The 24,072-nt window shown below is 44.6% G+C and overlaps 1 protein-coding gene across 1 annotated transcript in view; it reads right to left on the reverse strand.

Annotated features, from left to right (window-relative positions):
- Positions 1-1,518: 1,518 nt before the first annotated feature.
- MNT (MAX network transcriptional repressor) overlaps positions 1,519-24,072 on the reverse strand; it is a 75,111-nt gene continuing 52,557 nt past the window's right edge. The window contains exons 5-6 of the mRNA XM_084650932.1: positions 11,988-12,180; positions 1,519-9,511 (exon numbers count right to left, since the gene is read on the reverse strand). Coding sequence (XP_084507058.1) covers positions 8,796-9,511; positions 11,988-12,180 — 909 coding nt within the window. The 3' untranslated portion in view covers positions 1,519-8,795. The remainder of the gene's footprint in view (positions 9,512-11,987; positions 12,181-24,072) is intronic.

The following is a 24,072-nucleotide window of genomic DNA, read 5'->3' on the forward strand; positions in this document are numbered from 1 at the left end:
GACAAGTGCACTTAGCACCTTGCAAGATCGGGCCCGTGATACTTTATGTTTTGGTTTGAGCACGTGTGTGTGTGTGTTATGCAGCCTGGTCGAGAGAACTGATTGTTTACAGCCTTTCTGAACAAGAAAACATGATGCGTGAGGAACCAAGAAAGGTACCAAAGTAGAGGATGGCAATGGGTAGGCAGGAGGTGGACGAGGGTCAGCGTGTTTACCTGGAAGCAAAACTATTGGTAGGTTTCCTGTGTAATGCAGCCTGCCACTCTGAAAGAAGTTGGGACATTCTGGAGAGCACCAAAAATGCTATTTCACAATGTAATTAGCACCAGGAAAGGGGTTGGATTAATGGAATTTATTCTGATTTACACTGAAGTCCCTTAACACCACTCCAGCAGCATAAACTGGGCATAAATGTAACTAACAACGACTCTAAGGACCCTTGTCACTGCCCGGACAGTGTGACTAGCCCTGCAGGTAAACGAGAATCAGGCCAAAGATATTTTTTGCAACCTGGCGTAGAAATCCAGAATTAGAGTTCAGAAAAGGATCAACATTTTCACGTCACTTTAATGAGAAAAAGAACATCCACCTGAACCACTGCCCATGATTACACGTCTCTGATCCTGGCAAATGAGTCTGCGTTTGTGTTGGTATCTTGTTGGCTCTTCAAGTTTGGGACTTCTTAAAAAAAAACAACTATAAAACAGAGGAGGAGAAACAAAGCCACAAATAGGAAAGAACTCTCAAAATAATACATTTATAAAAGACGACCTCTTTCTTAGCTCCGATTGTCTGCTCCCGACAGATGATATTTTGACTAACGAATAAATCTAAAAATAAAAAGTGTTGGAATCAATTTTAATCTGCACCAACACTGAGAGTCTGAAAGCAGGTCCAAAATATTGGGGTTTTCCTTTTATAATTCCACTGTCCTTTAAAAATAAATATAAAAAGGTTACGATGGTAACTGGTTACTCTAGAAGAGTCTTAGGGGGCCTGGCCATGAAAGGGTTGAGCAGCTGCTAAGCACCTTCAACTCCCCTTGACGACAAGAGAGTTAAGGCATCCCACCTGAGCAAAGTTTTTACCTATGTGATTAAATCCATCGCTATTCAGCAAAGCACTTAAGCACGCGCTTAACTCCCATGAAAGTCAATGGGACCTAAGCAGGTGCTTACGTGCTTTTACTGAATAGAAAGGGAGTGCTGAATTGGGGCCTTCTGGGTCGGACCCAAAGCCCACTGCCGTTGATGGAAAGACTTCCATTGACCTCCTTGGGCTCTGGATGAGACCTTCAGCACCTCACAGTAACCCAGCTAAGAAATGTTTACCTTTATTCAATACCCTTCTTAATATACATCACAGAAAGCAAGAGGGGAAAAAACAAACAAACATCAAATGTATCTTTTTCACACGAGGCAAATTAAGTCTTTTCCCTGCCCACCCCCCCTCCAAATCCCCATACACACACGGTGATGTTCTTCAAATCCCCCTTTCCCGCCCCTCCACACCCGAAACAATTGTCACACTTTTTTTTTTAAATGCAAAAAATTCACTCAGGATGCAGATCAGTCCAAAAGAGACACAGGCTACATACAAAAAATCAGAGACACAATAAAATCTTTGCTTGAACTTCTCTACGTTTATAAACAGGCGTGCAAACAGACAATCACACCAACAGGGACAAAAGCAGCAATACGGTCTCGCCTCCATCTAACCCACTCAAAGGCATTTTATTTTATTTATTTTTATTTTTGTTACGAAAGGCCACTTTTAATACAAAAATCCCCCCCAAACACAACAACAGAAAGACAAATAGGCAAACACTAGAATCTAACAGCCCGTCTGATCTTTGGACCTGCTATTTTTCTGACGCAATAATAAACTAAATCATAACTGGTTGTTAAGTTTCCCACCGATCCACCTGGATAAATTGTACACAAGTAGGAAGCAGAAGCATTGTAGATGGAACATCATTTCCATCAGATTCGATGGTGGGGGAAAGAGAAAAGAAAAAGAAAAATAAGAATTAACCTCCCTTTGTCCCTGCACTATGCAAGCTTGATCCTGCTTTTACTGGGGACAATGGCAAAACTCCCACTGGCTTGAATGATGCAGAATCAAACCCTGAATAACTAGAATAATATGCTACTGTTTTTTCCCTTCCCACCCAACAAGACCCTTGTAGCCAAACAAACAAAAAACGGCCCCCAAAGAGCTCTGTTTTCTTCCCAATTTACATTTCCCTTCAAGGAAGATTTAAGGCTCTTCAAACATTTGGATTTCAATGATGGACTAATATAACCTGGCGGCCTGCAGCTGCTAACAGCAGTACGTGGTTTTATTTAGCATTTTCCATTATCAGACTAAAGTCTTACCACAGAGAATTTAGTATTTTTCATTGGATAGCCTGCATTTAATTAGAACACAGCCATACACATACACACATGCACATGCTCAAAATGAGGCTTGGACACAAAATTTGGGGTCCAGATCTGATTTCCCCCAAAGTTTGAGAGTGTTTAGATTTGAGGTTTTGGTTCGGTCCCATCTGTGTATATGTACACACCTTCGGTCAGCACACAGAGCTCACGTGTGTATGTAGAGAGAAATACACACGATTATGTAGCTATATTGCCAGTCTTTTCCCCTCTACACTGTAATTCAACTGGAATACGGAGTTTATACTCCGATCGTTGTCCCTTAGTATTGTTAAGGGCCCCAGTCTGGCACTCCTGAGCACGTCAAGCTCTCACATCGTCGTTGGGGAATACTAGGTCCCAAATGGACAGTGAACAACTGCTGTATTCCCCTGCTGTGGGTTTATTGCTTTGGAGAAATGAAATCGCCAATGATGGAGCAAAGAGAGGATTTAATTGCAGACTGAATGCCGGACATAGAAAGCGGACGAGTTATGATTAAGCAGATAATTTCCCATGCCAAAACCAAAGCCTCATCTTAATCACTTTAGGGGCCGGTTGGAAAACACAAATGCTGTACTTGATTCCTTCTATATGGGTGGTCTTCATAAAAGCCTTTGTAAGTTATGATTATCTTTGTTTATATTATAGTAAAATGTACAAGAAACTTTTTGGTCACAACTAGCTTTCAAATCTACCTAATATGTTCAAAAGCCAGGCTCAAAAAAACAGACACTACCTGCCCTGCAGATTGTTAGTCATTAAAATTCCTTCTCTTGCTCAGTCTGCTTACAAATTCAACACAAGAGGAAAAAAGGCCTGGTTTAAAAAGGAACGCTAAAGCAAATGGTCAGACTTAGCTTCATCTAAAACGAGTTCTTTTAGTTTCATATAGTAGTGCAGGTTTTCACGTTGGAAACTTTGATGTAAAGGCTGCACTCATCACACTCCCGTCTGAAGCACACGGACGCCCTGATCGTGCAATTGACAACGTGCAGGCGGGTTGCTGGTCCCACTTGGAGCACTCCATCTGGATGCAACAGTTTGTCTGCGCTCCATCTGGCGCCGGAGCAGAGCCGAAGGCTGCTGTGCTCCCAGGCATAGCCATTATTACCAGGAGCTTGAGTGGTATTAAGTACCACAACTGGCAGCATGATCAGGTCCTAAATCTTGATGTCTCTTCTCGGCCTTTATTGAGTTTTATCTGAAAAAGCCATGAGTCAAGACTTCAGGATCCGGCCATAAATTACCAAGAGGCAACAAAATTTTAGTAACTCAAGCTCATGAGCTCTGAATTCATGAACCGACGAGGAAAGCTTTTCTACGGAGATTGATTCCACCACCTTTACCCACACTGAGCAATGCTTATCCTAACACTGCCATCGATATCTGGGGAGCTACATGCATGAGAAAGTGCTACTCCACTGAAGGTGGCAGAATTAAGCTCCTCACTCCAATCTGACTAAATGAAATATATTTTGCAGCCAACACAATTCCCCAATGCACACACTACATTCTGTGTATCCTGGGTGCTTTTTTCACAAGTGCCTAAGTGACTTAGGAGCAGACATCCTACTGAAAGCGATTAGGACTTCTGCTTCTACGTGACTTAGCCTTTAAAAATTCCAGCCACTATCCTTTTTTTTTAAGTTTGACATCAGGTAAAAGTGATTATTATTTATTATTATTATTTTAAAGCTACAGATGCAGCTTTGATCTGTTTTTAAAAGCCCCAGCAATTTGTAGGTTATGAAAGGGAGAAATCAGGGCCTGTCCAACACCAGCTTGGACAACAGCAATGCCTTTAAGAACAGGGTACTCTGTGTGTGTGTTTGCTATCATGAATCAGGGCGTCAAGCACCAGTGGGCCTGATTCTCCAATGTTTTGCTCGGTGTATCGTCATTCAGCCCTGCACAATGGGAGTGCAGAGTGTACAAACCAGAATGGGAACGCTTTACACCTACTTGGCACAAGTATAAGGGATTATGCAAGGTGCACAAGGCTGGAAAATGGGACCAGATTCTAATCTCAGACTGGTTGAGCTCCACTCTGGATTTACATCTATGTGAGGTCAGGATCATGCCCCATATTTAATGTGTCCGCTACAAGATTTTTTTTTTTTTTTTGAGCATGTGATTTTTTTAAAGCTAGTTTGTTTTTATCCTGCTGGACGGTGTTTAGATGTAGCCCACACAGCAGGTTAGTTTTAGAAATTAGCTTGAAACAAGAGAGTGAAACTGACCGACCCTCCGACTGCTTGTTCTCAGTACCCTATCTTGGGGTACGTCCTCCACTGGACACAGTGTTACATATGCACCAGGGCTTGTTTAAAGGCTGCCGAGTCAGGAAACCCTGCAGTTCAAGTGCTTGATCCAAAGACCACTGAAGTCAATGAAAACCTTTCCCCTGACTTCCATAGGCTTTGAATCAGGTCTTAAACGACAGCAGCAGTCTGCCCACTTTTACTGCCTTCTCTGTGGTAGGATTACCAGTAACTAATATTATTCAACAACAGAAGAGATTTCTTGTAAACTTCATATTTATTTGTTTATTTATTTTGGGACATATTGATCTTCTGAAGCCCCAAGTGTACAGATATAGATATATAGATATATATTTATTTATATATAGCTTTCTCCATAGGGAAAACATACATCTCAGAGGAGGAGAGACATTTCTAAAGTGCCCCTTGCGATACAGTACTGAACTTAATTTCTAAGAAGCATTTGAGTAACTCTGAAGTTTTTCAATGGGAATGGCAGAGTTGATGGCAGAAGAGTCAGGGTTGGGATTCCCACCCTAGGACAGAAAGAAAATCGTTGATTTGGAAAAAAACAGAACCCACTATTTCGGGTTGTCATGGAGAACGTGAATGAGTATGGGGTTGGTCCAGGATGTCCAGGCTATGTCTACACTACAGATCTTACAACAGCACAGTTGTATCCGCTGTCCACACCAGTCCACACCAAGTAGGGTGTTTTTTTCACACCCTTGACCAACAAAAGTTTTGCCGACAAAAGTGCTAACATGGACATAGCCCCAGACGAGTTGACTGGCTCAGGTCTGGCCAGATGGGAGGAGCCTTACTTGTTAACATCACTGAAAGGGACCTCCGGCAGAACTAAATTACAGGAATTGAAACGGGGATGTTACCCCATCATCACGCCTACGGTCACCACCACATCTTAATCTATAGAGAGAAGGAGAAAATGATTTGAAGGCCGGCAAGATGACACACCCATGCAATAAAAGCCATTAAAGAACCCACAAGAAAATGTACTCCCCTGTGTAAAATGAAAGCAGCACCTCCTTTTCACTTCCAACATTTTTCACTAGAGAAAACTCTGACTGGAGGGTCAGTGTTGTTAGGAGTAACTGTGTGTCTATTTCACTGTTCGTTATCCAGGGGGTTTTACGAAAGGCTCTCAGGCGTCCCTCCTGGGCCATATTTTCCAACACAGAGAGAGCAGATCCATATGCAAAAACATGTGTGCAGGAGCACCCGAAGTTGCACGTGCAATTATTGTATTTCCTGCAGATATCGATAATTGTGGGTCCAATCCTGTGGTGATTGGACCCATACGGTGTCCTCAACTAGGCAGTCACTAGCCACATTTGTCCTAGCTGGCAATTTGTATGGGTCATCGCAGTCGCCATGTGCAAATGAGCTCTAGCCCCTGGATCGGAGCCTCTTGTCTTTTGAAAAACGTCGTCGGCACGAATTGGGATTCCCTGTTTTGCTTTTGTTATCCTTTAGAGATCCAACAACTGGACTTCTGCAAAGGGCAGGTGGGAGCTCTATTCCCCCTTTGCCCCTCGATAGCTACAAGAGACAAAGCCACACAGTTATTCCTAAACAGGCAGGCAACCCTGCCACACATATTCCATGCTTTCGAGGCTCTCTGATGAAAAGTTACTATCCTGCTGGCTAACTCCAGATCTCTGCTGAGGTCCATCAAAGGCTCCAACTCACACAAGAAATACAACCTTAGCAAGAAAGCATCTGAATGTATAAAGGAACAAATAACCCTGTAGCGATTCTGTTATCTCCACAATGTTAACAGTACATTAGTAGTGACTAGGAATAAATCTGTAAAAAGGTGGTTTGGGGATAGGGCCTAATTCGCTTTAAAATCTGACTGCTCTGTAACTGACAGTGTGCTAAGCGCTCATGCCATTGTGAACAGGGATTATTTCCCCTGATAACTGTGCTCCTCACTTCACACAAGGTTTTATAAACACAGGCCTATCACAATTCTTAGGAGAAATACCCTTGTCTACATGGGCAAGGGAAACGGTGTTAGATCTGTGCTAGCAGCAACCACTCCTTCCAGCAGTTCCAACAGTAGTGTGGGGCAGGGGTAGATTTTCGAATTAAACTTAAACGACTGTATGGCAACTACCTGACTCTGATGATGCCGGAGAGTCATATCCTGCGGTCCTTACTCTGGTGCAAATCCCACTGAAGTGAATGGGAGTTTTGGACAAATACAGTCAAAATGATCCATTTCCTGGGGAAGATCTCAACTCAGAAACAAATTTGCACATGAAGTGGCTAGGGCGGTGAAGGTATCCAATCACTTGACTAGTCAACGCACGCCTTACATCCTAATCTGGGTTGGTGTCGCTTCCAAAGGAGGTTGAGTTCATTGCACCTTTACTCCCGCTACTAGCCATTGCCAGACAGTAACATGATAAGAAAGGACAGATGTTTGCACAGGGACCACTGTCCCCTGGCCCTGACACACACAATACTTCCCCTCACTGCAGTGGGAGTTTTGTCTGCATCAGAATTACAGATCAAAAAAGAAAAAGGAGAACATTAGCAATAGAACGACATGGGAAGCGGGACAAGGAACAGAAGATTCAAACAACAGATAATTAAATGTGTCTTAAGCAACCACTGAAGAGAATGGCAAGTACCTGTAGAAAATCTGTGTCTCATTGAAGTCAATGGGAAATTTGCCACTGACCTCAATGGGCTCTGGTTCAGCAGCCACAAAAGATGGAACAAAATTATACCAGAAACCTTGGGATGCTTTAAAGTAGTCACTTCAGATAAGAAGGGGGTTGCTCTTTAGTCAGATTTCACTGTATTTTGTAAGACACACTGTCAGGTTCTATATACTGATTTACTGGAATATACTGTTATCCTATACAAAATTAAAGTCCATTTCATTTTATTTTTTTTCAAAGCTCTCGCCCTTTGGAGCATGTCACATGCACATTTATCCATTTTCTAATCCGTTCGCTATCCTGCACTAAAACGTGGTCACGTTCAGGGAAAAACCACCACAAATCAACCTCATTTTTGGCGGCTTTCTTGTCCCAGGTTCCATTCCACCCAACTGGCGAAGTATATTGCAAAGCCACTAGTTCTAAATAACTGCTTCTGTCAGAATCCTTTTAGGGAATGGGCCTGGGGTGAGGCATCTTGAAATAGATAGAGCCGTGCACAGAGCGGTCTGTGAAATCCATTATTGCATTCGCAACAAAAACAAACCCAAAACAAAACATTTTTAAACCATGAAAATAACAAATGTGAAATTTTCCTTTGACAAAGCTGTGAAAATGGAGTCATTTATGAAATCCCAACAAATGAAGTCCGGTTGTGTATTCTTTTTCCTTTTATTAAACAGGACAGAGAATTTCCTTTAAATGCCATAACAAGTCACAGTGATTTCAGATGGTTTACTGAAATGTAATATACTGAAGGGAAATACCTTTAACATGTTTTTTTTTTTTTTAAATTTGTCATCAAATATTTGTATTCTGGTCCACTAAACCATCTGTCTTTAAAGTTTCTTTTTTTTTAAAGAGAACACTCTGCTTTCTTCCTCCAAAAATTAACATTTAAGTTGTCTAAAAATCCTGCAAACAATCAACCTTGCCAAAGGCCTTCTCCACTGTTATATTTATTTATATATATGTAGCTTTGGGTAGATACATATACATATAAATATAGACTTCTATGATTTTTTTCCCATTCTACGCAATGTCTCAATAAAGACATCAGACTTTTTTATTCTACAAAGAAGCAACACATGAAAGGGGAAAATTAAAGTCTTCAGAACATCATATTCATATTTCACTGATTACACGTAAAAGGAAAAAAAATCACTATGAACAACTGTCATTAAAGTTTTCTCTGATTCGCGAAATTCAAGTGCAGAGAAGCCCCGTTTCTCATTACCACTTCCAGGTTGGTTATTAAAAGATTAAGGATGGACTTGGCAGTCCCAACCTTAGCTGTGTCACTCTTCCCCTGTTCACAGAGTTCCTGCACTTTTCTCCCTTGGAATCGGACGTGGTTGGAATGTATGGAGTTTCAGGAAAGGTGGCCTGCCAAAGACTTTGCCAGTGGGCTTCCTGTTCTAGGCCAGCTTCAGCGTGCTCACAGGGAATGATGGCATGGTGACCATAGTTACCGGGTTTAGCACTGTTTGCCCAACTAACTGTTGATGGTGGACAACTTGGGTTCCTACAGCAGGTTTGGCCATCACCGTTTGCTGGCCTAGGTTTGTGGTTCCATTCACTTGCTGGTGAGAAATCGTGTGAGCAATGTGGCTCACGACCGGCTGGCTTACGGCCACTGGCTGAGGATAAATGGGTAACTGCTGGCCGAGGTGGGTCATGCGATTTATGGTTGCCTGGTGCACAGTGATGTGGCCGATAGGCTGAGCAGCAGTGGTGAGTTGCACGGGGCTGGACGTGGAAGGTGCAATGTGAGCGATGTGCTTGGTCTGTGGACCCTGAATCACATGGTTGACAGTCTGGATGACTGACGCGTGGGTGGTGGCGGTGTGGGCGATAACAGTCGATTGCACCGTCGAGGCCGCCACAATGTGAGTCTGTGCGGGCACGATCGCCTGCGGCTGGACCAGTGCCTGGGTCTGGAGGGGAGGCGGTGCATGGGGCGAGGTTTGTTTCTGATGCAGAGGCAGGTGCTGAGGCAAGGCGGCCGGGTGGTGCGAAGCAGCATTTGGAGGGACAGCTTTCAGTAGCTCGGGGTGTTGGCGCTGGGTTAGTTTTGGTAAGGAGTTCATGGGCCTGTCATCTTCCATGTCTTCGTCAATGTTGTCTTCGCCTTCTGGAAAAAAAGAAAGGAAGAAACTGGGGTAAACAGAACAGCCGAGGATGAGCCTGACTATCCAGCCTCACCTCCAGGGCACGAAGGGAGGAACTGATTATACCTGTAACACAGAGTTATCACTCGAAAGCATGAAGGTAACCCAACTACACTCAAGTTCAACGTCTTCCTTTGAACATAGGCTCGACCAACCCTTGCAGCCAACTTCTCCCCACTTCCACTCGATTGCCAAGGGGGGGATGCTCACAGCAGGGCAAAGCCAGCCTTAGAAAAGTGGGACGCCCCAATTGAGAGTGGTGCCCTGAAGATGCCAGGCAGGGGGGAGAGAAATCAGACGGGGAGAGTTGCCTCCCATGATGGCAGCAGGGACAGTACTCGGTCCTCTCTTTACAAGGGATGGATTCCGTCTCAGCTTCACAGGTGCTCAGGGGAGGTTATAAAGAGAGGCTGCATGGGAAACAGATGGAAGTCTGCATGCCCCAAGGTTATAGGACTAGGCCAAATCCTAACCTGGGGAGTTTTCTTGTCCTAGAGAGACCTTGCTAATTGGGACTCTTCTTTTTACGTTCCGCCAAGTCATTTCATCCATTTGCACCTCTCGTCTCAGATCAGGAAGGAAGCTGAGATGGGGAAATATGGCAGCTAGTTTCCTTACTCTCTGGCTACGGAAAAGGGAGATTGGTCTAGCCAGTGAACTGCTGAGTCAGTGCAGGACTGTGGGGACCCCCGTGAGACCGGGACCTTGAGCGTGGTACTTTGCATTACTCATTCTAAAGCGAGTAATGTAGTGGCAATTACATATTTTGAAAGATGCGGTGGCTTGGGAGAACTAGGGAAGACCTTTCCCTCTTCCCAACCCTTTAAGAGATCCTTCCTGCAGATGGCTGATATCGTTCCTCATTTCCATCAGCCTAAATTATGAGTCTGTTGGTGCTCAGACACCATGGTGATGGGCATAGTACAAGAGCCTGGACAGCACTGGTAAACTCCAGTTTTCCCTGTCCAGCTGCTGCTGTATCAACTGCCTGTAGTTTCACAAGCGGATTCCATTACTGTTTGAAGGGACTGATACAAATAGTTACAGAGTGCTAACCTTGGCCAAAGCGTGCCCTTGAACTGTCTATTCTTCATATGGCAGATCACAAGTCAAGCCAAAAGCATGGCCCCATCTATCTTACTGATAAACTCGTTACAGGGCAGATGTGTGTGAAAACGTTTTGCCTCCATTAACAACCCTTTATTTTTCATCACGGGTCCTTTTCAAACAACGGTAAGGCTCATTAAACTGTTCAAAAGCACTGGTGACGTCTTCTTCCATTCAGTGCCCTTCTAAAGGCTCTTCTCTACATGGCAGAAGAAACCCTGAGATTTCAGTGCAAATACACCTGTTGCTTTCTATTCGCTCAGTTCTAACAAGCAGGAATGCGCGCTGGCCTTACATTACAACTGGGTTTTGAATGCGGGGAGCTGAGTCTCACAATGTAGGACATCCAATATGCAGATTTTAGTGGGCAAAACAGCACTTGCAAATAATAACACTTTGTACGTACACAGAACCTCTCATGCAAGACCATCACTGTGCTATGGAGGTGGACAAGAATGATTCCCCCCCGCCCCGTGTGACAAGCTGAGGACAACTTTTACATATGTGCTCTCTGATTTCGGATTCCGAACCCAAGAAACTTTGTGCCTGATTTCCAGAAGTGCCAAGCACCCACAGCTCCAGAGGAAGTCCGCAGGAACTTCCAGTGCTCTGCACTCTGAAAATCAAGCACTGGGCTGTGAAGCTGGGCCCCCAAAAATGGAGGACAAAAACCTGGGCCAAACTGGTGTGACTAGAACTCAGATCATCTGGTTCCCAATTCTGTGTTCGCATCACCAGGCCACTCTGCTTTAAGCCTGATTTCAGCATTGGATGTACGATTACCCACCTGTTAATGGGCATGAAAAAATCCCATTCAATTCCATCTCCAGATTCCTCCAGGAGAGGCCTGAAATACCTAGTGCACTTTGCACAATTTAAAACCAGATAAGCAGGGTTTGCAAACACATACTATTCTGTAACACATAAACACGTCCCACAACCATATTTGAATCCTCCAGCAGCATTTGGAAAACATTGTTCACATGGTCGGATGCAACAATGGTCCTTAGAAAGGCAGTGTGGATGCAGCTACCTGGCTGTGAAAGCAATTTGGCTGACAGTATTAAACTGTGCTGGGAAGAATATTTCTGCTAGCGTGGACCGGGTTAAAATGGAGCTTTTCACCAGCTGAAACTTGTCCGCTTCCAAGTTCTGTTACAAAACCAAAACATGGGCTGGTTTAGTCAAAAGTCTTAATGACCCTGAAAGGAGATTCCATTGCTTACCATCACATTCATAGGTCTGGGATGAAGCTGAGAGGAAACTCAAGTTGTTTCACATGGTTTCAAGCACCTGGCAATGCCACAGCAATAACAGAGAAGCTAATGGTACCTGATGCAGTCGAGGTAGATGCCTGGTCATCCTCTGGCTGAACTGTCTGTCGAATAATCCTGTCAATTTCCAGGATGTCCATCCACTGGCTCAATTCGTTCTTCAGTTCGGCCAGTCGCTGCTGGGTAGCAATCTTCTCCCTTGCCAACCGCTCCATCTCGTGTTCATATTCCTTCTCCTTTCTCTTTAAAGTCTAAGGACAGGATGAAGAAAGCAATGGAAGAAATACAAATAAAAATGTGACCCACTGTAACCAGGACACGCCCATTGCCTTTGTCATTAGAACATAAGAACGAACATAGTGGGTCAGACCAAAGGTCCATCTAGCCCAGTGTCCTGTCTTCCGACAGTGGCCAATGCCAGGTGCTTCAGAGGGAATGAACAGAACATGTAATCATCAAGTGATCCATCCCCTGTCGCCCATTCCTAGCTTCTGCCAGTTGTCTTCACTTTATCACTAGTTTCCAGTCAAGGCTACACCTTCTAATCCTCACAGTAAGTGAGAGGGCTGGTGACAACCATAAAAAACAGAACGCTCTGCTTGGTCAATCCTATGGAATCTCCCCCATACTAGGAATAGTGCTGATCCCAGTGTCTGAGCACAGCACCAGAAATGAAGTGATTAATGGGCCAAAATCAAATCAGATATAAGTATTTGCAACTACATAAACATCAGTAGAACTGCACCTGCTTGCATTAGGTCTGAATTTAGCCCAGTATAGCCACTGGTCTGAGTAAATAAGGGGTGTGTGTGTGTGTGTGGTTTAATAGTTATTTCTCCTTTGGAAAGTCTTAATAGCTTTACATCAAAATAAACGGCAGCAACTGTGGCCTACATCCCCTCAAATTACAAAATACTAGGCTAGGAATAACCCTCAGCGACATTAAAGGCCTAATTTTGATCTCTGAACTGTCAAGGCAGTTGTGGCTCTCTTGGACAATGCAGATCACAAAACCCATGATGCAGTGCCTGAGACATGGGGACAAAGCGTTCTCGGTTGAAAGGAGCCAGCCATGGAACGAACTTCCAAAGGACACAGGAGACTCCAGGGTCTAACTGTCTTTAGAAAAACCTGCAAAACCTTCCTCTTCAAAAAGGGTTTTGGACCATACCAAGGACGACACCCCATCATTAACATCCCCAGCTACTAACATGCCCCCTCCATAAAAACCAAACCAAAAAAACCCCATAAGACTTATAACAAGCAAGCTTATCAACCAATCAGGCCAAAAAATCCAAGAACAACAAACCAACAAAAATACCCCAACAAGAGGATTTTACCTAAAAAAAGGAGGGAAGGGGAGAGAGAGAGAGAGAGATATCCTTCCACTGACTTTCTTTCTGCTTCTGTTTAAGCAGAATATATTTCTGCAGTGTACCTTATAATCACTGAAATCTTCTGTATTTAATTATAGGGCTAAGGCCAAGAATTTCAAAAGTGACTTAGTGATTTCATGTCCTTCAGGTTTTGGGTGCCCAATCTAAGATGCCTTCAAGGGGCCTGATTCTCAGAAAATGCTGAGCTGTCCCCTCTAAAAATCAGACCCCTTTAAGCTGTCTGATGTTGGGCACCAAAAACGAACACAAAACACACACACAAAAACCCAACAACTAATCACTGTTGAAAATCTTGACCCAGAGCTTAATATCTATATGGAGCTATGATCTGCTTAGCCTTTACATACCCAGCAAGGGACCGTTCATTACCGAAAAACACAGTGACCACTGTTCTCAACAGAAAGTCCTGCTGAAAATGTAGGTCCCAGTCATGAGATGCATTGACCACTCATGACTTTGCAAGATCGGTCCCTTACCGTAGGACAACAGCACCAATTAACAGAGCAGCATAATATATGTTGCAGTAGCCAAGGCAAATTGTGGCTCACATTGTAATAATCTCACCTACCATTTGTTTGGTGATGCTTTTGTTTCTGTATATAGTTTAGATCATAAAAACTTACTGGATTTGTCAACCAAAACTTGTGGGAATCGTGTTAATTGCAATCTAGAATAGGTGGCACTGGACCAATTGATGTAATAAGGAGAAGCACGCAACACAATTTATTGTGCAAGAAACTTCTAAATACTGCTTCCTCCCCTCCTTGACAAACACTAACAGTTGCCTGCAAAGCTCATGAAACCATGCTCTTAGAAATGTAAGATTTGCCACATTAGAGTGAACTTATAGTCTGCCAAGGTCAGCACCATGTCTCTGGCAGTGGGTTCTGCTGAATGCTTCAGAGCAATGTGAAAAAAAACCCATAATCCACCTGGCAAACGCTGCAATGCTGTGCATGAGAGATGGAGAAAAGTCCTTAGTGGCTGATTCTAGTACCAAGTAGGTGATCCAAATCAACTAGGTAACAGAGCAGGCTTCCTGAGACTCATCCCTGTTTAATGGTAGAAAAATGGGCTCTCTAATGGGCTCTCTCTGATCCAGAGAAGTGCTGAGCACCTACAACTCTCTTTAATTCCAGTGGGAGTTTTGAGTGCTCAGTGCCTCTCAGGATCAGGTCCTAAGCATTCAACAGTGAAATGACTTGCAGCCAGAGCCCTGATTTGTCAAGTAAATTGATTCTGCTGTGTAAGTCACACCCTCTGGAACTCCATCTTTCTCTGGTCCATATTCCACTTTGGATGGGTCCACAGAAGAGATGACAGCAGCAAGGTGAGACAGATTATAGAAGAGACACTGGAATATATGGGTCAGTCAGACACTGTGACCTGCCCAGGCAGCGGTCTCATATGGAAAGTCTTTGCTTCAAGGACACAGTTGTTCAAATTCTGCTCTCAGTTTTCAAATACCTAGACTCCCCAAAATGACAGATCCAAATCCCCGCAGGATAAACTCAGTCGTTCCAAGGCAGATATTTCATATTCCATGGAGTTCACCCCATACAGGGTCTTTCAGATGAGGCCTTTAGAAAACCAAGATCACATCTGGTCTCAATGAATACTAAAGATCCCACTCCACTTTTCATAAGAGAAAGGGTTTGCCCCACATCCACATTTCCCCCTCCCCGACGTGCTCTATGGCTTGTTTACCCATCTGAGTGTTGCTGTCTCCCAAACATGGCTGCATTTAAGTGAATTCTGCATGTGCACAGTTTGGAACCCATTAGAATGCAAGGCACAACCGCTGCTGAAAACTCCGGGCAGTTTGCATTCTCCATTATCTAAATCTCAGATTTGATCTGTGGGGGTCATAGCCTGTGGCAGGGAAGAGAGGAGGAATGATTATCAATGGAAAGAAGAAGAAAAATAACCGTATACATGTTTTCTCCCATAAAACTACTTTGGCTCTATGCAAATATAACCCGGCCTCTTGAACGAGTCTAAGTTCGTTAAGTGTTTTTTGTTTCAAACAAACCAGACACTTCATTCTACATCCCCCCCAACAAAACTCAGAAATTAAGACCCAAGAAACGAATCTGATTCCTGTGGATCTGATTCCTGTGGAATGTGAAAGTCAGGTCCTTCCCAGCACAGTGCTTCCACCCTGCTGACTTCCTAAGCTCCATGCCAGAACACTCTGACTGTACGTGCGTGGCAAATGCTGACATGCAAAGAGGCTCTCTTAAGGACATCGGCAAATGAATCACGGATGCAGAGCACATACAAAATGTATGAAACATAAGCTGATGAAGCAGCAAAGCAGCCAGTTCAGAGCCCTAGTAGGGGCATTCCGCCAAAGCAGCTGCATGAGCTTGAATACTCCTTCCACTCCCCTCCTCTATCCCAGTCTGAGGGAGTCCCTTGTTTCTTCTGTGCTGTAACCTGCCTTCCGAGCAATAGGAGTCACTCTCGGTTCCTGACTTCAGCCTCAGTTCATCTCTCCTAGAACTATTTAAAGAGATTCATGATCAAATCCAGAAGCAGGGCTATGGAAAAGGGTGCAAAGGAGGTGGAACGGGCATAGCTCTCTTTGCACTGCTGTGCAGGAGGAGGCCTGAGAGCTGTGGTTTGGCCACTGAAGGGATGTGGCCAGTGAATCTGTAACTACAGTGATCTGCTGCCCAAAATCTGGGGAAGGGCAGCCTGGTGGCTGCGGACAGGGTTACCATGGTGGTACCATACCACGGATGCTCTGTGGCTTGGGACAGGAAAGTAAACACTCCCTATCCCAACACCTCCGTCGAGCTCACTTGTTCTGGCTTTATGCCAGGCCCTAAAACAAAAACCAAAATATCTCCAAACAGGATGGCAGATTGCGCTTCCTATTCTGAGGGAGACATGGGCATTCTGAAGAGCAGCACCACCTGAAAAAGAGCGACTAATAGAGGAGAAATGGATAAAAGCCAGCAATACCTTGCATCACAGGGGAATACTGAAGTCACGTAAGAAAGAAAACATAAGCTGTCCTTTTCTGCTAGCACCCACAAACAGAGTATTGGAACCCTTCAATATACTGATCACCAGAGAAGGAAAAAGATGCATGTCAATGCAGTCTTCCTGATACACAAAGGTGTAGCAAACAAAGTACCACTATGGAACCTCGTTTTATTACAGTGGACTATACATGTAAAGTTAATGCATCAGATAGTGACCAATTTTAAGAAAGAAAGAAAGAAAGAAAGAAAGAAAGAAAGAAAGAAAGAAAGAAAGAAAGAAAGAAAGCTGATCTTGACAGATGTTTCCATTTTCTGAAGCCTTAAACCAGCAGTGAGGCACAGGGTACCGCAAATGGGGTAAAGACTCTTCCAGTTCTAGGTGGCTAATTACAACTGCATTCTACGTCAGTGCTGGCTGTGAATGAGGAGAGGCCTTTAGCCCTGATTATGGGCCCGAAAGAGAGGAAATGAGTAAAATCTGCAAAAGTGCCCAAGTCCCATTTTCAAGGCCCCAGGAGCAGAAATCCCGTTTTCAAAAGGGACAGGAACTTAGAAGTCTAAGTCACAAAGGTGCTTTTGAAAATGTTACCCAAAGAGATTTTCACATAGCTCATCATGGCTGTTTCTCCCCACTCACATCCAGAATGCGCTGAAGTCTAAGGCAAAGCTTCCACTGATCTTCCTCATGCAGGATCAGCCCTGTGATCTTCAGAATACAGGCACCTAGACCCCAGTTCTATCAGTGTGTCTCCCAGTAGGATATGACCCCATACACTTTAACAATCCTGAAGGTCAGCTGACTCAAGACTTATTTGGGAAACCCTCAGTGCTTGCTTGACTCTAGTGGGATTAAGATGGGGGCTCTTAATTTGTTAAATACCAAAACAATGCACTGGGGTGTCTCCTGCTTCCTTCTTACAGAAAATCTGAGTCAAAATTATATTAGTGAACCACAGAAATTACTGGTGTCTTTTTTTCCCTCTGAAGCAAACAAAGCAACAACCCTAAAACTGAACCCAACTCATTTATACTAATTGGCCAAATTCAGCCTTGGTGTAAGGGGGGGGAACGGACTTAAATGGGGTTGCCCTCACTTTATGCCACAGCTGGATTTAGTCCAATGTAAACAATCTTTTACAAGTTAATATTTTCACTCCAAGGGGAGAATTTTTAATATTTTTTTTAAACGGGCAAATTAGACTAGGATGCCCCCTAATCCCAGAGATATATAATGGAAATCACTGACATCTTATAGCAGCAATGACAGGCACCGGGACAATACAACGCAGGCAAATCAGATGTTCTGTGGCTACTCTAAATGGGGAATAGAGGGGTCAGAGCTCTTGACTGTATTACAGCTCCGATCTCTAATCTCAGGAGACCTAGTTTAAATCCACATAAGGCTGCAGTGGCTTAAAATCCATACGTTTATTTTAAAGCCCATTATTCTGCAGCTTCTCATCGGGTCGTGGCGGGTATATTACAAAACTATGCAACACAATCCAAGGTAGCTGTGTTCCGATTTCCAAGGTAGCTGTGTTCTGATTTCTCAGGTAGTGGAGAAGACTGAGGGAAGACGCACGTTCCCATTCTCAGCTGTAAAAAGATTCCTACACTGGAACAGCCCCCAGGTGAGCTGAGTAGGAGTCGTCGCCTTGCAATGTAAGCAAGGGAGAAATGAAAAGGAAAAAGCCTGCCAATAAAATCCTCATAAACCTATATGCGCACACAAGACCTGCTACTGCTCTCCACACCTAATCTCCCTCCAAAGACATCCCCACGTGATTCTCCACGTGGCGTGGGGCGTGAAAGGAGAACACGGAGCCGTGCAGCTTTCGAAAACCATTCCGCAGTCTCTGAACCCGTATCTCGTACGTCACCAGCATCCCGACTCGGGTTTTGTTTCCTTCCCTCCTGCAAGCGAAGAATCCCGGCCACAGAAGAGTGTGATGCCAGGTGAGGCAGTGCAGCTACTTGGGTTTAATTAGCTGCACACATTTAATGACCAAAAGGAAAGTGGCCCCCTAGCAACAGTTGCTAGACACTCTCTGAGCTGCCGAGGTCAGAGATCGCGTGCTGATGCTTGCTCAGTAATCCACTCCCCCGTAGCTCACATGGCTCTGGGACTGCCCCTTGGAAAACGGGCTGTCTGCATGGCAATGCTCCAGGCCCATCCCTTTCTCCAACCATCCACCACCACCTCCGCCCCCCCTTAGAAGCAGAGCTCCACATGTCAGCAGCCTGAGTCCTCTCCCTCTGCTGGGAAATGACTTGACCGGGTGCCAGCTCACAACAGCCACTCGCTGTAGCTACACATTCCTTTTAGGGCTTGTGCAAACAGCTCTCCTGACACTGGTGCACGCACGTACGTGCACGGCGGGGCTCTCCAAGAGGAAGCTCTCCGGAGCGCACTGAGATAAGCAGCCATGCCAGAGAGGCTGCACATGTCAAGATGCATTTCGCAATCACCATGGCCGTGTAGCCTAATGCCACACAAGGCGTTCTTATTCATAAATCAGTATGATCAGGATCTTTCCCTTTGCTTTAGTCCCACCCATCCGAGGCTTTCTCTGCCTTTTACAAACACTAAATCAGCCCGCTTCGCACCACCCAGCCCCAAAATCAGGCACTGGAGTTGCATTCACCAGAGACAGAGCTGGGGGTGGAAATGAAACCTCTGGGCACCAGCTGATCCCTGTACATCACAATGAATTCCCCTCCAGCTGGAAGCCTAGTCACTGCGGACACCCTCCCTCCTCAGGAGTTTCTGCTCTTAGGGCACGGAATCGGCTTTAGTTTGCAGCAAGGGCTCCCCCCCGGGTGAAAAGCTGACTCAAGAGTGTTCCCTATCCGTTCCAGGCACTGGGGCCGACGCAGAGTCCTACTTGCAGAATGCAGGGGTTGCAAAGATCCTGCTGTACTTGCATCTCCCACACAGTAGGGCTTAAGTAGGTCAGAGGTGAATTTCATCCTGATTCTTTTAGCATCATCTAGAGGTTGTTTCAGACAAAGCATCTGCCTCTCCATAGCTGAGAATTCACTCGGTCTGCACTGGGTTGCCAGCTAATGCACCTGGAAGGGCAGTGATATCCAAACCCCACCTCTCCTGGATCTTCTTGCCTATGCACCCTCAGCCATGCAGAGCATCTTCCAACTGCCCTCCTGGCACACAAGGTTGCTAAAAGAAGAATTGTTATTATCATGCCTCTCACAATGGAACCTGGCCTCCAGGTGGTACAGCAACACAAATAACAGTCATCACCTACAGCAACTGCGAATTTTTAAAAATAGGATCCAATTATAGATACTCTCCCATCTCACCTGATCTTGTCTGCTGGATCTGCAACAGACTTAGAAAACAAGACTAGACTGAGCAGGGAAAAGAATATCAGACCACCGATAATGACGAGCGAAATTTACAAGGAATGATGTTTTGATAAAGGAATTAATACAAATACACTGAATTCTTCTTTTTCTAGGTCTGATATTTTGTTAAAGCAGCTGCACGTGTATCTGGGACAACGGCAGGTTTTTAACTGCAATCTGACCCACTTTCCCTAGCTGTCACTCCTAATGGAAACTGTCAGAGAAGACAAAGCTAAGACTTGGGGAGTAAGGAGTTTTCAGGGGCTCATAACTGGGATGAAGATTAAATTGTCTGCCACGTTATGGAGAGATGCATGTTCCCCACGTTTGGCCCGGGGTCTCAGAACCTGAATGTTCAAATCCTTTGCTTAGAGCAACGTCTTTTACAAAGGAACACTTCCTCCTTCCAGGCTGCCTTGCTGTTTCCATCAGGATATGGTCCCATTAGGCGCTTCCTGTCCTGAAGTAGAGACATGCTTTACGTGCAACACTTTGCACAGTTTCATCTGATCCCCTCTCACCAGATAATGGCTTTGCCTGTGTTCACAGGAGACTGTTTTCCCTCTGCAGTTCTTCTCCCCTCAGCAAAACATGTAGGGTTTCAGTTTGTGTATGGACTGAAATACAGTAACAAAGGAACTTTTGTACCACTCAGCGCGTGAGCTCACAAACATACCTAATAATAATACTCAGCGCAGTACTCTGCCTCCTCCAAATGCTCTACAAAGTATTAACTGTTGAATCCTCCCCAAGCTCCTGTAAGGTAGTTCATTAGTATTATTATTCTCACTTTATAGATGGGGAAACTGAGGCAAAGAGGCTAAGTGACAGCGTCAGAGCTGCGATTAGAATTCCAGAGTCCAGTCTCCCAGTCCTGTGCTCAGACCACAGCTCCATCTCTCTCTTTCTCCCCTGGTAGATGGCTTCCAATTTAAAGGGAAACTGGGAAGTAGCTGTGTGTGTGTGTGTGTTTTGTTCTCAAGCTTTCTGAAACCAATGAGTATTGTCTTATTTTAAGAGCATAGGGGTGTGTATGGGAGTGTGTGTGTGGGGATTTAAAACCACAGATCAGCCATTAAATGTTATAGACAGCTGGACTCTGACTGATTCTCCCAAGAAACAGCTTGGAAAGAAGAACCAGCTTCTCCACAAGAAGAACCATATAGTGATATCTTCCCTGGTCTTTTTACTGAGCAAGGGATGATCTGGCAGATGGTATATAGTTGATTTTTCCTTTGATTGTCCTCTGAACACCTTTCTATTGTCCAGCACCATCCCTCCAGCAGAGGACTGGAAGGGAGCCCATCTATATCTCCAGTAATTCGTTGCTGAGCAACACAGAGGCAGTCACTCCTCCATAAGGAGAGAATGCACTAAAGGAGTGAGAAACCATGAATGGAAATCAAACGCAGATAGCTTGCATGGCAGTGTGGGAAACTAAACACTAGGACACAAGGAGTTCTGGTGTTTTAAAACAGCAGTACATATAGGACAGAAACCTCTGAGAGCAGGCTGATTTGAAACACGAATATAGAGAATTTAAAAACACCAAACTCTCAACTACTCAGTTAGCCAAGAATTCTTTCCATCTACCAAGAAGCTCAAAAAGGACCCAACTGCGCTAGATCATCAGGAGATTCATTTTTCATCTGTAGCACTCCCCTCCTCAGAGTGACAGAACAAGCACTTACAGAGATGATACATGATCAAGGACAATTGTGATGGTACTGCAAGAGTCCAAGGTCAGTGATCGCTTTGTCAGTGTTAAAAAAACAAAGGCTTGTATTATACCATTGCAAGACTGACATTATACTTAGGCATTTTTATTAGAATGCCCTGCTTTTTCAGGTTTCATCATTTTCCACCCAAAAAAGATCCTTTTGGCTAGAATTTCTCCTGGTGAATATTGGCAGAGAGGTAATTGAGATTTTCACTTAAATTAATTTGACTGACTTCGAGCTACTGAAGCATGAAAAAATAAAAGAACGAAGTGTTTTTCACCAGATATCCAATTGCCCACATGTGGTTTTCATGCTTAGACTAACTTCAAAGTCGCAGCGCTTAGGCTTTGGTGAGGACGAAAACCTTGCACACCTCCGAGGAAAGCTGTAAGTGTTCAAAGCTTGCATCACAGAACACATGCAGCATCCAACATCCAACTAATTTATTCAAATGAATGCACTGAAATACTTCAACTATATGTACCTGGAGATCTGTGTATTCAAATAGTGTAAGCCAGTTAAATCCGACTAGCTATAGCTTTACATTGACTGCTCCAGACTCATCATACACCCTGGACAGCTATCCTGCCATGCCACTTCACGCATTTATGTTTGTCAGAGAAAGCAGCAGGGACTAGTGGGTTAAGCATGCAATTCACAGGCAAAAAATCCTAAACTTAATCCTGGTTCAGCCACTGATTCCTTCTCTTGGCCTTGGGCAAATCACTTAAATATTTGTTTGGTACTCTGTTTCTCTACCTGAAAAATGGATCCTTCCCTGCCTCAGAGACTGTTGGGAGGATCAATTTATGTTGGAAGTTTAAACTATTGCACAGGCAATCAATACTATCCTACAGCAAAATCTGTTAGTAGCAACCCAAGGGGCTACTGTTATTCTGGCCATTCTAAGCGATGGACACATGATTGGGTGAGCTAACTTGGAGGAAGTGCAGACTGAGATTTTATTGGCTGTTTGGGAGGGTGACTCTGGTTTGGAGGTGATTGTTAGCATCGCTGTATTCAAACAAGCACTTCTCAGAGCTCATGTTCAACTCAAAATGTGTGGTTCAGAGGTTTTGTACCTCAAAGGAAAGCTGCAACCAGATCATGCTACCTAGAAGAAGGCACCAGTATGTTTGGTGGGGGTTATTTTTATCCTGGACACCCATGTTAACAGTTTTATATTTGCACACTCACTAGGGTAGTGAGAGCCTAGCAGTAGGTGAGATTGGATGTGAAGAAGCCTGACAGTACCACAGGGCGCAATCTAATTTTAGCCAGCTCCACAAATGCACCACCTCTGGAGGCTTCTGTTTTCTAAGCAAAGAATTTCCCTGTCCTTATGTTCATGCAAAATCATGACTGCAATTCCCCCCCGCCCAACATGTCAGGAAATTGAAAGGACTGGTTGTCAAGGCAACTGTTACTCTACAGTGTTAAGGGGTTGCTGTGACAACCATAACTTTGAATTTCTTGACTTTTGTGCATACAAAAATCTCAACCACAGTACCGCACTGATGGAGATAACAGACCCTGGCCCCAACACTGCTGCTGTGGGAGTCACAGATTCCAGGATTTTCATGTTGTTTACCAAAAAGCATCCACGCCTTTTGACATTTGGGGATTTTTGCATGTGGGCTGGTGGCTCTGATGAGAAACGGTGGAGCCAATTTCACTGAGAACCTCCACAGCTGCTAAATTAAACCCTAAGCTGCATGAGAAGTTAACAGAGAGCAGAAGCTGTGCAATGACACACATGAACAGGGCAGTAGGAGCCTGAATTCCTCTGGGGGCAGAAGCTTTTTCCATCCCCCACAAGGTAAAAAAGATATTAACATTCTTTTTGGAGAGCAAGGTTGTATTCAGAACGAGATATGCACGCTAGGCCCTGATACAGTAATGCATTTAAGTGCGTGCTTAACTTTGTGGATGAGTAGTCCCATTGGGACACTTATATACTTGAAGTTCGGCATGTGTGTAAGTGTTTTGCTGGATCTGTGTGACAAAGGGCTGGAACGATTGGCTCCTAACTCTTTGGGATTACTCTCTGCTGCATCCTGCCATCATTTACACCTGTGCAAAGAGGGTGTAAAACGCTACGGCCGGTATCGGGGAGAATCCTGATTTGGTAGCACATTACAGTCACTGTGCACAGCTGTAAATGACGACGCAACGCACAAGGAGAATTAGACCCTTTTGTATTTTGTTTAAATGGACGTCCACCAAATTAGAACCTGAACGTGTCTGTGGGTTTTCATGCCCTACAAGAATCAGATTTTCTTCCTTGACATGCAACAGGCAGGTTCAGGGCAGCCTTCCCCCAAATGGATTATTAAACCAAAAAAGCACAACATTCACAGCAGCAAATACACACTGCGACACCAGTTGTAATGTATTGCCCTTTCGTGTTCCTTCTTCTCAGTGTTTCAAGGCTGCTGACATGGTCCTTGCAGGGGTGTGGCCCACCCACTTAGCATCCAGGCCCACTCAAATCTGAGCAGGGGTACAGTGCTGCTACAGTGGCCCAGAGCGTCATTCGGGCACCCAAAATCCAGGACGGAGCTATGCGCCCGCCCTTCAGAAAGCTACGGCTTTCTGCCTTGCCATTTCCTGAGCCGCCCCACGCGCGTGCCCAGCTCAGCAGGTGAAGCCCTGTGTCTGGGGGC

Source organism: Lepidochelys olivacea (assembly GCF_965140295.1).
Source record: "Lepidochelys olivacea isolate rLepOli2 genome assembly, chromosome: 17".
In the NCBI taxonomy this organism is placed as follows: domain Eukaryota; kingdom Metazoa; phylum Chordata; order Testudines; family Cheloniidae; genus Lepidochelys; species Lepidochelys olivacea.